The sequence below is a fragment of the Phascolarctos cinereus genome, unplaced genomic scaffold (genome assembly GCF_003287225.1).
Source record: "Phascolarctos cinereus isolate Bilbo 61053 unplaced genomic scaffold, phaCin_HiC Scaffold_5;HRSCAF=322, whole genome shotgun sequence".
Classification (NCBI taxonomy): domain Eukaryota; kingdom Metazoa; phylum Chordata; class Mammalia; order Diprotodontia; family Phascolarctidae; genus Phascolarctos; species Phascolarctos cinereus.
This window is the reverse complement of record NW_027555958.1, coordinates 276,785,020-276,799,877: the sequence shown is the minus strand read 5'-3', so window position 1 is coordinate 276,799,877 and position 14,858 is coordinate 276,785,020. Positions and strand designations below refer to the sequence as shown.

Here is a 14,858-nt window from a genome sequence, read left to right as displayed (position 1 = left end):
CTGGCCTATGGAACTCAGAAGGGAAGTTTTCTGGAATTAATTTTAACTGTCAAAAGCAGAATCACTACTGTGGATTTTTAAAAAAATTTTGCTTACCTGCGAGGATTTGGCAAACTTCTGACCATATTCCTTCTCAATCTGCTTCAAACTGCTGTTGGCCTGAAAAACACAAACACACACATATACAAAAGGAAACTAGATTAGCTTAGCTGAAGAACGTGTCCAGACACTTCACCGCTGACCTATATGCTTGGCATCCTCTTCACATGCCTATCACCAGGCAGCTGGGATCATGGCCAAGTACAACGCCCGTTTGTGGCTGCCACAAAAACCACAGGGTTTGCCTTTGATCTGTAGCCAACTATTCATCACTTAAAAGGGAAAAAAAAATTGTACCTTTGCTGCCAATTATTAGAAAAACATGCAAATTCTGCGGCTAGAAAGAGAACAGAGAGGAATAAACATATTGAAAGTGTGAAAGAGGGAGAAGAAAAATTGTAAAGAAGCAAATGGGAAAAGGGATTAATATCAGGAGTAAAAGGGAGAAGAGAGATATTCAGGAAAATTTTTGATGAGGAAGTTTAATAAACTTTTACCTTAGTTTGAAGATAAAAAGAAATTAAAATATTCAAATAATGATAGAAATGTGATATTTACTTTATGATTTAATATTTAAAGATTAACAAAATGCCTAAATCAAATAAAATGAATGCTGAAACTGTGGAATATAACTACAAAGTTATACAACCTGCCACACCCTACTCCCAAGAGCTTCCTCCTCTGATTTTTTATACTGCTGACTATTGTACCATTCGTCTGATACTTAGCATATGATTGAATTATTATTTATCTTTTTATATATATCTGTCCCAAGTTTCCCAAATAGATTACAAACTGCTTGAAGGAAAAGACTATATACTTTTTACTTTTATATCTCCAGTGTTTAGAATAGTTCATTTCATGTCGTATGTGCTTAATTAGTATTTGAGTTATTAACTCTTCTGAAATATCTAAGGAGAAAAAGCATGCTACTTGGCTAAAAATCATGGGACACAGCAATCTTAGAAGAATCAAAATTTTATGCGTCTTAAATGGCAATGGAAGATACACTACGTATATTTCAATTTAATTCAATTCATTTTACATAATCACAAAGTTAGAGAGGCCCAAAGAGGCCACCTAGGACAAATTATAATTGAAAAAAAAAATTCCTCTATAGCATACCCCAAGAGAGGTCATTCAATATTTGTTTCAAGAATTCCAACTAGCAGGTAACCCTTATTTCCCTTTGACACTATTTTTCAGTTGAGGGTAGGTCTAATTATCAGGAAGTTTTTACTTATCTAAACTTGCCTCTTTGTAACTTTCATGCATTGTTCCCAGTTCTGTCCTTTGGAGCCTAGAAGAACAAGTATAAGTCCTCCTTCACATATTAGCCCATAAAATATTTGGAGACAACTATCATGTCCTAAGTCTCCTCCATTAAACATCACCAGTTTTTTTTTTTCAAAAAATCCTTGTAAGGTATGACATTCAGGCCTTTAAATATTCTAGTTTCCTTTCTCTGGACACTTACCAGTTTAACAATTTATTTCTAAATATAGCATGTAGAACTAAATATAGACATAGTCTGCCCAGGGCAGGGTATATCAGGGTCATCACTTTCTTTGTCTTAGACACTATGCTTCTCAATGTAGCCCAAGAGTGAATTAGTTTTCTTGACTTCTAAATCACTATTGACATATATAATGAGCTTGTAGTCCACTAAAATACTCAGATCTTTTCCAGAGAACTAGTCTCTACAAATGCCTCCTTCATCTTGTATTGTTAAAATATTTTATTTTAACCAATATGTAAAAATTTACACTAATTCCTTTTCAATTTCATCACTTTAGATTTAGATTTGGCTCAATGTACTAGCCTTTCAAGAGTTTGCAGATTTGTGATTTTGTCATGCAGTATCTTAGCTATCTTTCCTCATTTGGTGTAATCTGCAAATTTAATATATAGACACATTCTCTAAGCTGAATTGAATTCAACAAAGAATATAGTAAGTAGGTTACAGAATATTATCAATGATGATTGCTTGGAATAAATGATATAAAATGAAACCATGGATATGTATGATTACAAAAAGAAGTGGGCTGATAAAACAGCAAAGAGTAAGATGGTCACACTTCATCAGTCAATCAATACGAGTCTTGAATGAAACCTAAGTGACTATAAGGATGGTGGGAAAGAAAGGTAATGAATTCTGCTTTGCTTAAGTTTGAAATGCTTATAGTGCAACTAGTTCAAGATCTTCAAAAGGAATTTGAAGAGGGAGAGCATTGCAGGCATGGGGGACAACCAGTGTAAAGGTACAGAGACAGGAGGTGGAATGTCATGTGTGAGGAATAGCAAGTAGGCCATTATGGTTGGACTAAACAGTATATGGAAAGGAATATTATGTAAAAGGACTTCAAAGAGAGGAAGTACTAGGTGGCAAAAAGCTTTAAATGTAAAAATGAGTTAATATTTGATCTTAGTCGTAACAGAAAGCCATTGGGGTTTATTGAGTAGAGAGGTGACATGACCAGACCATAGCTTTAGGACAATCATTTCAGCTGTGTGGAGGATGGATTAGAGAAGGGAAAGACTTCAGGAAAGGAAACCAAGTAGGAGACTATTGAAAGAGTTCAGGCAAGAGGTAATCTGAACCTGCAAAAGGTGAGGGCTGTCTGAGTAGACACAAATGGATGGATATAATAGACATTGTTTATCCTTCGTTTGGAAGAGGACCAATGACATTAGGGGGTAATGTTCTGACTTGTGAGTGAAGTGGGCTTAAGTGAGGCAGAGTTGCACAAAGTCATCAGCCTCTCTCTTTATTCCACAGACACTGATTCAGTGATGAGACAAAAGTAAGGATGACTGCGGCATGCAATGGATGACCTTGGCATCTCTGGTGCCTTACCAAGCTCTTAGCACTCCACAGTGCCTGTTTCAGCCACCTTCATGGCTGATGGAGCAAACTGTTCTCATTCACCTATTCCACTGGGGAAAGTCTTCATATGCTTGAGGAAGACATCCTCCTCACTCACTGATGTGTCCGAGGCCTGTTGGTTACCCTCAATCTGATTTAGCTTTTCTGCCAACCCCTTTTGCTAGGGTCTGGCTGTTGTGAATGCTATGGCTATTTGGAGCCACAGGTGAGCTGGGTGAAAGGTGGACAACAAATGTGGAAAAGTAGCCTTGAAAAGGTCTTGGGCACTCACACTAGAGGTGCTAGTCCTCCCTGAAAACCCTATAGACTCCATGACAGACATAGTGGTTGGAAACAACAGACATATTGAAGATAGAAATGACAAGATTTGGCACTTGATTAGATATATTGGATAAATGAGAGTGAGGAGTTGAAGAGGACACCAAGGTTGCAAGTTTAGATGGCTGTAAGAATGTTGCTGTCCTTAATGGTAACAGAGAGGTTTAGAAGAGAGATTTATTTGGGCACGGGGCAAGAATGACAATGAGTTCTGTATGGCATTTGAGATGCCTATAATACAACTAGTTCAAGATCTTTGAAAGGCAGTTCATGGTGTAGGACCAGAACTTAGGAGAAAGTTTAGGGTTGGGTGGGAACATCTGGGAATAACTTGCATGGAAATGATCATTTAACCCATGGGAAAAAAGATCACCAAGAGAGGGAGCAAAAAGAGATATGAGAAGAAGTTCTAGGACAGAGACAAATGGTGCAGAGAGGTCAAGAAGGATGTAGTTTTTTATTTCATCCAGGAGCCAAGATGGCAGAGTGAGAAGTAAGGCACTCCCCACACTCCACACATCTGAAACAAAGTGACACACACAGAGTAAAGGTAAAAGGCTGGAGTAGAACGTATTATGCTTCAGCGGAAGTAAAAAAAAAAAAAGCAAGGGTAGCAATCCTGATCTCAGATGAAGCAAAATAAAAAATAGATCTTATCAAAAGAGATAAGGAAGGAAACTACATTCTGCTAATAGGCACCATAGACAATGAAGTAATATCATTACTACACATATATGCACCAAGTGGTACAGCATCCAGATTCTTAGAGGAGAAGGGCAGGGAGTTACAGGAAGAAATAAGATAGCAAAACTATACTGGTGGGGAACCTCAACTTCTCCCTCTTAGAACTAGATAAATCTAACCACAAAATAAACAAGAAAGAAGTTAAGGAGGTAAATAGAATTTTTTAGAAAAGTTAAATATGGTTGATCTCTGGAGAAAACTGAATGGGGATATAAAGGAATAAACTTTTTTCTCAGTACATGGCACATGCACAAAAATTGGCCATGTACTAGGACATAAAAACCTCACAGTCTAATGCAGAAAGGTAGAAATATTAAATGCGTCCTTTTCAGATCATAATGCAATAAAAATTATATGTAAAAAAGGGCCATGGAAAGATAGATTAAAAAATAATTGGAAACTAAATAATCTAGTCCTAAAGAATGAATGAGTCAAATAACAAATCATAGAAATAATCAATAATTTCATTCAAGAGAATAATAATAATGAGACAACATACCAAAAGTTATGGGATGCAGTGAAAGCAATTCTTAGGGAAGTTTTATACCTCAAAATGCTTGCATGAATAAAATAGAGAAAGAAGAAATCAACAAATTGGGCATGCAACTAAAAAAAACTAGAAAAAAAAACAAATTAAAAATCCTCAATTAAATACCAAATTAGAAATACTGAAAACTAAAGGAGAGACTAATAAAATTGAAATTAAGAAAACTATTGAACTAATAAATGCAACTGAGATCTGGTTTTATGGAAAAAAAATACAATAAAAGAGATAAACCTTTGGTTAATTTAATTAAAAAAAAAAAAGAAGACCAAATGACCAGCATCAAAAATGAAAAGAGTAAAGCCACTACAAAGGAAGAGGAAATTAAAACAATAATTAGGAACTATTTTACCCAACTGTATGCCAAAATTTGACAATCTTAGTGAAATGGACGAATATTTACAAAAATATAAATTGCCTAGATGAACAGAAGAGGAAGTAAAATGCTTAAATAACCCAATCTCAGAAAAAGAAATTGAACAATGAATTCCTAGGAAAAAATATTCAGGGCCAGATGGATTTACAAGTGAATTCTATCAAACATTTAAAGAACAATTAATTCCAATACTATATAGACTATTTGGAAAAATGGATGAAGAAGGAGTCCTATCAAATTCTTTTTATGATACAAATATGGTGCTGATACCTAAACTGGAAGAGTTGAAACTGAGAAAGAAAATGATAGACCAATTTCCCTAATGAATATAGATGCAAAAATTTTAAATAAATTATTAGCAAATAGATTACAGCAACTTATCCCAAGAATAATACACTATGACCAGGTAGGATTTATACCAGGAATGCAGGGCCAGTTCAATATTAGGAAAACTATCAGCATAACTGATCATACCAAAAATAAAACTAACAGAAACCACATGATCATCTCAATGGATGCAGAAAAACCTTTTGACAAAATATAACCCCCATTCCTATTAAAAACACTAGAGAGCATAGGAGTAAATGGAGTCTTCCTTAAAATGATAAGTAACATCTACCTAAAACCTTCAGCAAGCATCATACGTACTGGGGCTAAGTTAGAAGCATTTCCAATAAGATCAGAGGTGAAACAAGGATGTCCATTATCACCACTGTTGTTCCTTATGGTACTGGAAACGTTAGCTTTAGCAATAAGAGAAGAAAAAGAAATTGAAAGTATCAGAATAGGCAAAGAAGAAACAAAGCTATCCCTCTTTGCAGATGATATGATGATATACTTAGAAAATCCTAGAGAATCAAGTAAAAAACAACTTGAAATAATAAACAACTTCAATGAAGTTGCAGGCTATAAAATAAACCCACATAAATCACTGGCATTTCTATATACTACTAACAAAGCCCAACAGCAAGAGATAGAAAGAGAAATTCCATTTAAAGTTGCTATAGATATTATAAAATATTTAGAAGTCCACCTACTGAAAGAAACTCAGAAACTATATGAACACAATTACAAAATACTTTTCACACAAATAAAGTCAGATCTAAATAATTGGAAAAACATCAGTTGCTCACGGGTAGGCTGAGCTAATATAATAAAAATGACAATTCTATCCAAATTAATTTACTTATTCAGTGCCATACCATTCAAACTACCAAAAAATGTTTTATGGAGCTAGAAAAAAATAATAACAAGATTCATTTGGAATAATAAAAGATCCAGAATATCAAGAGAACTAATGAAAAGAAACTCAGGGGAAGGTGGCCTAGCCATTCCAGATCTTAAACTGTATTATAAAGCAGCAATTATCAAAACTACTTGGTACTGGCTCTGAAATAGAGTGGTGGATCAATGGATTAGGTTAGGTATGCAAGATGCAGTAGTCTATGACTATAGCAATCTACTATTTGATAAACTTAAAGACCCCAGGTTCTGGGATAAGCACTCACTATTTGACAAACACTGCTGGGAAATCTGGAAAAAAGTATGGCAAGAAACTGGGAATAGACCAAAATCTCACACCATATACCAAAAAAAAGTCAAAATGGGTTCATGATTTAGATATAATGGCTGATACTTTAAGCAAAGTGGGAGAGCAAGGAATAATTTACCTGTTAGATTTATGGAGAGCAGAAGTATTCATGACCAAACAAGAGATCAAGAACATTAGAAAATGCAAAATGGATAATTTTGATTACATTAAATTGAGAAGCTTTTGCACAAAGTCAATTCAACTAAGACTAGGAGGGAATCAGAAAACTGGGAAATAATTTTTGCAACCAGTCTCTGATAAGGGCCTCATTTCTAAAATATATAGAGAACTAAGTCAAATTTATGAGAATACAAGTCATTCCACAATTGATAAATGGTTAAAGGATATGAACAGGCAGTTCTCAGGTGAAGAAATTAAAGAAATTAAAGCCATCTATAGTCATGTGAAAAAATCCTCTAAATCACGATTGATTAGAGAAATGCAAATCAAAACAACTTTGAGGTACCACATCACACCTATCAAATAAAGCAGGAAAATGATAAATGTTGGAGAAGATATGGGAAATTGGAACCCTCATGCGTTGTTGGTGGGGTTGGGAAATGATTCAACCATTTTGGAGAGCAATTTGGAACTATGCCCAAAGAGCTACAAAAATGTGTATACCCTTTGACCCAGCAATATAATTTCTCGGGCTGTATCCCAAAGAGATCATAAAAATGGGAAAAGAACCCACATGTATAAAAATATTTATAGCAACTCTATATGTAGTGGGCAAGAACTGGAAATTGAGGGGATTACTCTACTTCTAAATAAGTGCTAGGCTATGATGAAGAGTTCTCAAATTGGCTGAGGAATGAAAAGAACTGATGACCCAGAGTTTGATGAGGTGGAATTCAATGTGCATACAAAAGAGGGTGACCACCCCATTTCTCCTTCTTTGTTCTTTTAAAAATAATTTTTACTGATGTCTTTTGTTTTTTTACAACACTGAAATTTCTTCCAGTTTTCTCCCTCTTTTTTCTTCCAGACAGCTAGCCCCTACAAGAAATATTTTTAAAGAAAAAGAGGAAAAAGAAAAAAAAATAAACAAATCTGAATAATATACTGAAGAAAACTGAAAAATATATGCAATGTTCAATACCCACAGACCTCCTACTTCTGCAAAGGAGTGGGATAGTAGTACCGATATTCTTAGGAAGATATGATTTAAAAATTTTTTACAAGATTCATTTTTCACAGTTTTAATGGTTGTTCTTTCCATTTATAATCTGGTACAGCACATTATTTCTCAATTTTTGAGAATATTTTGTGTAGCATTTATACTAATTATCTTTAAAAGTTGAACAATTCTCTCTTGTGATCGAGCAGAACCAAGAAGTTCCCTCTTTTTTACTCCCTACCACCTTTTACAATGAGTTCTATTTCTTTTTCTAAGTTAGAATTATTTAAAGTTTCTATTTGGTCTTCTGTTAGTTTGGGTATTTTAAATTATGGAAGTATTACTGTACTTCTTTTGTGTTCTTAGATTTATTAGAATATAACTACATATTAGGTTCTACCAATTATTTTTATTTCTTCTAGTTTTGCTGTGATTTGATTTTCTGTACTCTTCCTTTTAACAAGGTTGGCTAAAGGTTTATCAATTTTATTTATTAAGTTGCAGTGAATACAGCACTAGGTTTGGAGTCAGGAAGATCTGAGTTCAAATCCAGTCATAGACATGTACTAGCTGTGTGACCCTGGACAAGTCATTAACCTCTGTTTGACTCAGTTTTCTTCAACTGCAAAATGAGGAAACTTCCTAGGGTTGTTGTGAGGATCAAATGAGATAATATTTGTAAAGTACTCAGCATAGTAGTTGGTTTACAGCAGACATTTAATAAATGACTTCTTGTTTCCTTTCTTAGTTATTTCAAAGAACTAGCTTTTAGTTTTATTTTTATAGGATTTTTTTTGTTTGTTTCCAGTTTATCTTTTTACCCTTTAATACTCAATAGCTCCTCTTTGTGCTTATTTTTGGTTTGTTTGTAGGCTTTAAAATTTATATAATCACTTCCTTCTTATTTTTTAATATATTTTAGGGGATATAGTTTTTCCCTTGTGGACTATTTTATATGCATTCCAAAAATCTTGGTATATTATTTCATCATTATAATTTTCTTTTACATAATTATTATTTCTATCATTTGTTTTTTGACCCACTCATAATTTAGGATTTCATTATTAAGTCTCCTTTTAGGTCTAGGTCTTTTGTTTGTGCTCTCTGAACTGATTACTGTTTTTATTGCATTCTGGTCTATAGAGGATGTATTTGTTATTACTGCCTTTTCCATTTATTTTCAATATCACTGTCTTCTAATACATTGTAAATTTTTGTAAAAGTTCCATATGGAATTGAGAAACATGTATATTCTTTAGCAATCCCATTAGAAATCTTGTAGCTCTAGTTTCTCCAGAAATTTGTTTTTATATTTTCCCCTTTATCTTTCTGTTAGACTTATCTAAAACACTGATATTTCCTTACAGTTTAGTTAATATTTCCCTTATGAATTTAGATTTGCACCAATATTCTCTCCACTTTGGTCTTAGCTTGCAGTCTTTCCAAGCTGAAGAATTTACCATCAATGTGGTAGCTGACCTTGATGCTGTGTTCATTCTCATTGAAGTCATTTGACAACATGGTTGAAAACATCATGCTAAAAAGTTTGGGAGCAAGCACACGGCCTCCATGGGTGGCTGGGAAAGCACGTCCATTATTCAGAACCCAAGCACACATGCCATCATGTAATTGATGTATAATACTGATAAACTTCTCCAGGCAACCAAATTTTGACATAATATTCCATAAGCCCTTGCAACTGACAGTATCTAAGGCCTTGGTCATATACATAAATATTGTGTGCAGATCTCTGTTCTGCTCCTGGCATTTCTCCTGGAGTCGTTGGATAGCAAACACCAAATCAACCACTCCTTGGCCCTTTCTGAAGCCACACTGTTTGCATAGACTCTCTTTCTTTCACCCTCAAAAATTCTCTAACCTCCCAATTTGTTACTCCTTGTCCTAATTTTGGAATTTTACTTATTAATTCCTTTTTTTTCTTCCTTTTATCTAGTTAAATAATTCTTTCATCCCAGGTTTTCTCTGTTAAGGAATTACATAAAATCCCCCTTTTCCTCCCCATCAATTTGTTAGGGGTTTTTTTCTGTACCTTTTTCTACAAAGCATTTATTTCTCTCATTCTCTTCATCAATTCTGTCTATTCTAAATTTCTATTTTCTGATTCATGGTTCTTAAGCTTATTTATTACTTCTTTAGTCTCTGTGTTCCTCATGGAATGAAAGCTTCTGAAGTACTTATTTTTAATTCCCTCTTCTAAACAATTTTGTGTTTTATCTCGCAGATCTTGCTCTCCCTTCCCTCTTATTTATATAGTGTCTCACTCTTAGAAATATTCATTCCTCTGAGAGATAGAGAGTTATATGTCTGATTGTGTGGTCTATTTGTAGCTTCTGCCTTCCCCATGATTCTGTCCCCATTTGCAATGAAATGAGACTCTAAGTCCATGCCCTCTTCCCCTTCTGGATGTCAATTGCCCCCACACTTCCCCAGGAACTCTGATTCTCCTTCTTCTAAAGCAAGATTCTGTCCACGGAGGAACAACCCTTTCTCAGAGGTAGTGGTCTACAAATCCCTTCTGACTGTACCTATTTTAAGGTTCCCATCTCCCATTATAGAATACTTTTATTTCTCCCCATGGAGTATTCTTCAGTAGGACCCTTACACTGAATCAATATAGTCTCACTTCTGCCCCCTCATCCATTCTCTTGCAGCCCCTCTCTCTTTTCTGAGAGACTAACCAACCTACTTTCCTTTCATTGTTTACCACTGACATAATAAGGGTACATCACACATTTCCCCTCTATCTTATTTTTCTCCTCTCCCCTTTTATGTGCTTTCTCATTCTGCAGTTTAGTCCCACAAAACACTGATTCATTCATAGGTGGGACATTTAAAAATTTAGTCCATGATGTTTCAGGCCTATTCCTTCACCATTCCTTCCATCTAAGTTCTGCTTTCATCTTTTGGTCCCTCTGTTATTTTGTTATTGTTTAACTCCAAAGTTAACTTCTTTTTAGTTTTTTTTTCTTTTAATAATTTCTAGAGATGGGTCAATTTATTTTGTATACTTCATAGGATTATAGTAGTATTTATCAACTTTTCTTGTGTGTCTGGAGTGTTTGCAAGGCAAACAATATGTTCACATATCTGTTTTTTGGTAGGATAGGAATATGTCAGATCCCTCTCTTTTATTGAACATCTATCTTTTCATTGATGACTGGGTTCAGATTTCTAGAGAATGTTCCTGGGTTGCTCTTCAGAATGCATTAATCCATTTCCTTTCGTGGTTTCTGGTAGCTGTAGAACAGTTTATGTTATTCGAATTTTCAATCAGACCTTCCTCCTGGTAACTTGCAGAATTTGTTGTCTGTTATTGCAATTACTCCATTTAACTATGATGTATCTTGGAGTTTGTAGCATAGGCTTCCCTCTGCTTTTTTTTTTTATTTTTGGAGGTGATCTGTATATTCTTTTGATTGGTACTTTGTCTTCTGTCATCAGGAGTTCTAGGCAATTTTCTTGTATTTTAATTTTTTTGTATTATGAAGTTAAAATTTTTCTTATTTTTTTATGTTCTTCTGGCTGACCTATGATTGTTCTCCCTTCACATCTTATCTTTGAGACAGATATATTTTGCTTGTATAGAGATCATATGTTCTTTTAATATTATTGCTTTTTGCTTTTCTTCTTCCAGGCTGTCCTTCATTTCTTTATATTTTTATTCCCAATCAATTGTTCACTCTTTTCTTTCTTTGGAGAGATTCACCACTGTGTATTTGAGATACTTACTCTGAAAATTATTCCTGCTACACAGAACACAAATTCTGGTTTCACAATTTTTATTTCTCTCTTCAATCATTCAGAAACATCCTGATGTGGTTCTATACTCCCTTGGGACTCCACAAGGTCTTCTGTCTTATCAGGTGTTGATTTATTTTTCTTTGTCTTACAATATTTATTCAGAGATGTTTGGACTTGTTAGATGTCTTGGAGCCATCTTCTTGGAGCCCCTTCTGTTTTAATATCTTCCATACGATTTATATGCTTGTGCTCAAGATTTTTTAACTGTGTTTTCTTGCTTTTGAAATATTTGGCAATTTAAGGTGGTTTTCTTTTGTTCTTATAGTCCCCTGTGGCTCATTTTTTGACACCTTTCCCTTTGATGGTAAATCCCCTAGGGGTGGACTTTAAGGCTACCTCAGTCTCCCAGTTGGAAGAATTTACTTTTTCACTGGCTTCAGCCCTAACTGACTTTGGGGAGACAAAACTGGCCCCAGATGGATGTTCAGGCTTGCTGTAATACTCACACTGGCAAATGTCATGTATCCAGAAGAAATTGGGCTTTGTCACACTTTTTTAAAGTTCTCTGGCTGAGCGCAACTGTAGCACAGCACACTGTTTCCCTAGGCAGAATATGCTTTCTAATATCTCCACCTCCTTTGTATGGGACAAAGAGGTGGGCAGAAATGAATTTTACTGCTAGCTCCCACATAGCAGTAGGGTGAGGGCAGTGGTGGGGTATGCTGGCAGAGATTGCAGCAGCAACATCAAGGAAATTGCCAAAGTGGATCTCAGAGCACAAGCCCATGGGGTTCCACAGTACTACCAGAGTAGGAATGTGGGGGGTATTGGGGAAGGGAGTATTGAGTGAGTCTGTTGGGGATTAGGGTTTAGCCTTCTCTGTTGTCAATTCATCATGTTACTAACTAATAACTCTTTTTTTTTGGTATCTTGACTTGTGTTAACAGCTGTAATTACTTTCTCATCTGTCAATAATTATTTTAAAAAATTTATATTTTAGATAAATAAAGTAAAGGAAAGAATGGATTACAGAACCCTTGTATCATGTGTACCTTTGTTGGCAGCAGGAAAGGAACCAGAGGACAGGTAGATATTGAAAATTAGAGAAAGAGGGAAATGTTAGGGGCAATTTATTGGATATCAGAGGAGATGGAATCAAGAGTAAACATAGCAGGGTTGGGCCTTGATCAGAATTGGTCTTCATCAGAGTCTGGAGGGTTTGTGATATGGGCAGAAGCAAGAGAATATAGTGTCATAAAAACCTACAGATGAGAGAGTATATAGGAGTCCTGTGTGATAAAGGAACTAAAGTACTGCAGAGAAGTTAAGAAGTATGAGGACTGAGGAAAAGTCATCAGATTTAGTGATTATGAGATCACTGGTAACTTTGGAGAGAACAGCTTCAATTGAGTGATGAGGCTGGAAGCCAGATTGTAGTGGTTTGAAAAACAAGAGAAGATAAGGTAGAGAGTGTAGGCAGCTTTTCCCAGGAATGAAGCTATGAAAGGGAAAAGATACAGGACAATAGCTGGAGGGGAAGATAGTGAGTTATAAAGATGACAGAGACTTGGGCATGTTTGTAAGCAGAAAAGTGGAAATCAGTAGATCAAAAGAGATTGAAGATTGGAGAGAAAGAGAGAAAATATTGGAGGTCAATCTGCTGGAGAAGAGGGGAAAAGATAGGATCAGAAGTACATATAGAGTGACTGGCCTTGACAAGGAGAAAAGTCCATTTTTCCCCCCCATGAGAACTGGATTAAAGTATAAATTAGGGAATTATATAAAGGGGTATTGAGATACAGGAAAGGGAAGAAGAGGCAGTTCATGAAGAATGGTCTATTGATAGATTCAGATGAGGTTCCCAGAGTGATATGTAGAGTCTCCATGGAAGATTAATTTAAAAGCAGGGACAAGAATCATATAGGGTGAGAAGGCAAGGATAATAAACACACACACACACACACACACACACACACACACATATACATACACACATGTGTGTGTCTGTGTGTGTAATCTGTGTCTATTCAAAAACTCTTCTTTCACTAATAAATTTTATGTACGTCTATCAAGAAATTATTCCTTTCTTGATTTTGTTTATTTTTTTCCCTTTTATTTTTTACATTAATACATATTTACAGAATAAAACAAATATTTCCATAACATAGTACCACAAAAAGATGATTGTATGGGAAACTACAAATCTACTAAACACAATTTGCTATTTCTTTCAAGTATACAACAAAATTATCATGTAATGTTTTTTTCTTCTTTTTTTCCTACCCTCCCTCCACTCTGCCCTAGAAATGGCTACCATTCAACACAAATACACACATGTGTGTATATGTATGTATACGTGTATGTATGTATGTATGTATATATGTGTGTGTGTAAAATTATTTTATATATGCTTCTATTTATGAGTTCTTTCTTTGGATATAGATAGCATCTTTTTCACATGTCCTTTGGGTATTTATAATAGTCAAAATGACTTAGTTGCTCAAAGTTGTTTTAAAACAATTTTTGCTCTTAGTGTATACAATGTTTTCTGGTTCTGATCATTTCACTCTTCATTATTTTGTGCAAGTCTTTGTGCTCATCATTTCTTATATCACAATAGTGGTATTCCATCAAAATCATATACCACAACTTGTTCAGCCATTCCCCAAGTGATTGGCATCCCTGCAATTTCCAGTTCTTTGCCACCACAAAGAGAGCTGCTATAAACATTTTAGAACATAGAGGTTCTTTTCCTCTTCCCCTAATCATATTTGGAAATAGACCTAACTCTTTGGGTATAATTCCAGACTGCTCTCCAAAACAGTTTACAGTTCCACCAACAATGAATTAATATCTCAATTTTTCCACATCCTTTAATCATTTTAGACAACCTGATAGGTGTAAAGTGATATTTTAAGGTTGTTTTAATTCACATTTCTCTAATCAATAATTATTTAGAGCTTTTTTTCATATGATTATAAATTGTTTTGACTTCTTCATCGGAAAACTGCCTGTTCCTATCTTTTGATCATTTATGAATTGGTGAATGATTTATATTCTTATAGATTTGACAAAGTTCTTTATATATATGAGATATGAGAAACTGGCTATGAATCCCCTCCCAATTTTCTGCTTTCCTCCGATCTTGATTACATTTGTTTTATTTGTACAAAACCTTTTTAATGTAATCTAAATTATCCATTTGATATCTAACTTTGCTTTCTCTTATTTATTCATAAATTGTTCACATATCCATAAGTCTGATTAAGTATATCTTTATGTTCTAATTCTCTTGTAAAATTTCTCTTTATATCTAAATCATGTAGCCATTTTGACCTTATCTAGGTAAATGGTGTAAGATATTGGTCTATGCTCAGTTTCTGCCATTCTGCTTTCCAGTTTTCCCAACCATTTTTT

At 34.7% G+C, this 14,858-nt stretch overlaps 1 protein-coding gene across 1 annotated transcript in view; it reads right to left on the bottom strand.

Moving 5' to 3' along the window:
• CEP112 (centrosomal protein 112) overlaps nucleotides 1–14,858 on the bottom strand; it is a 460,933-nt gene that overhangs the window by 132,736 nt on the left and 313,339 nt on the right. Inside the window, 1 exon segment of the mRNA XM_021000956.2 lies at nucleotides 97–159. Within this exon segment, the coding sequence (XP_020856615.1) occupies nucleotides 97–159 (63 nt within the window).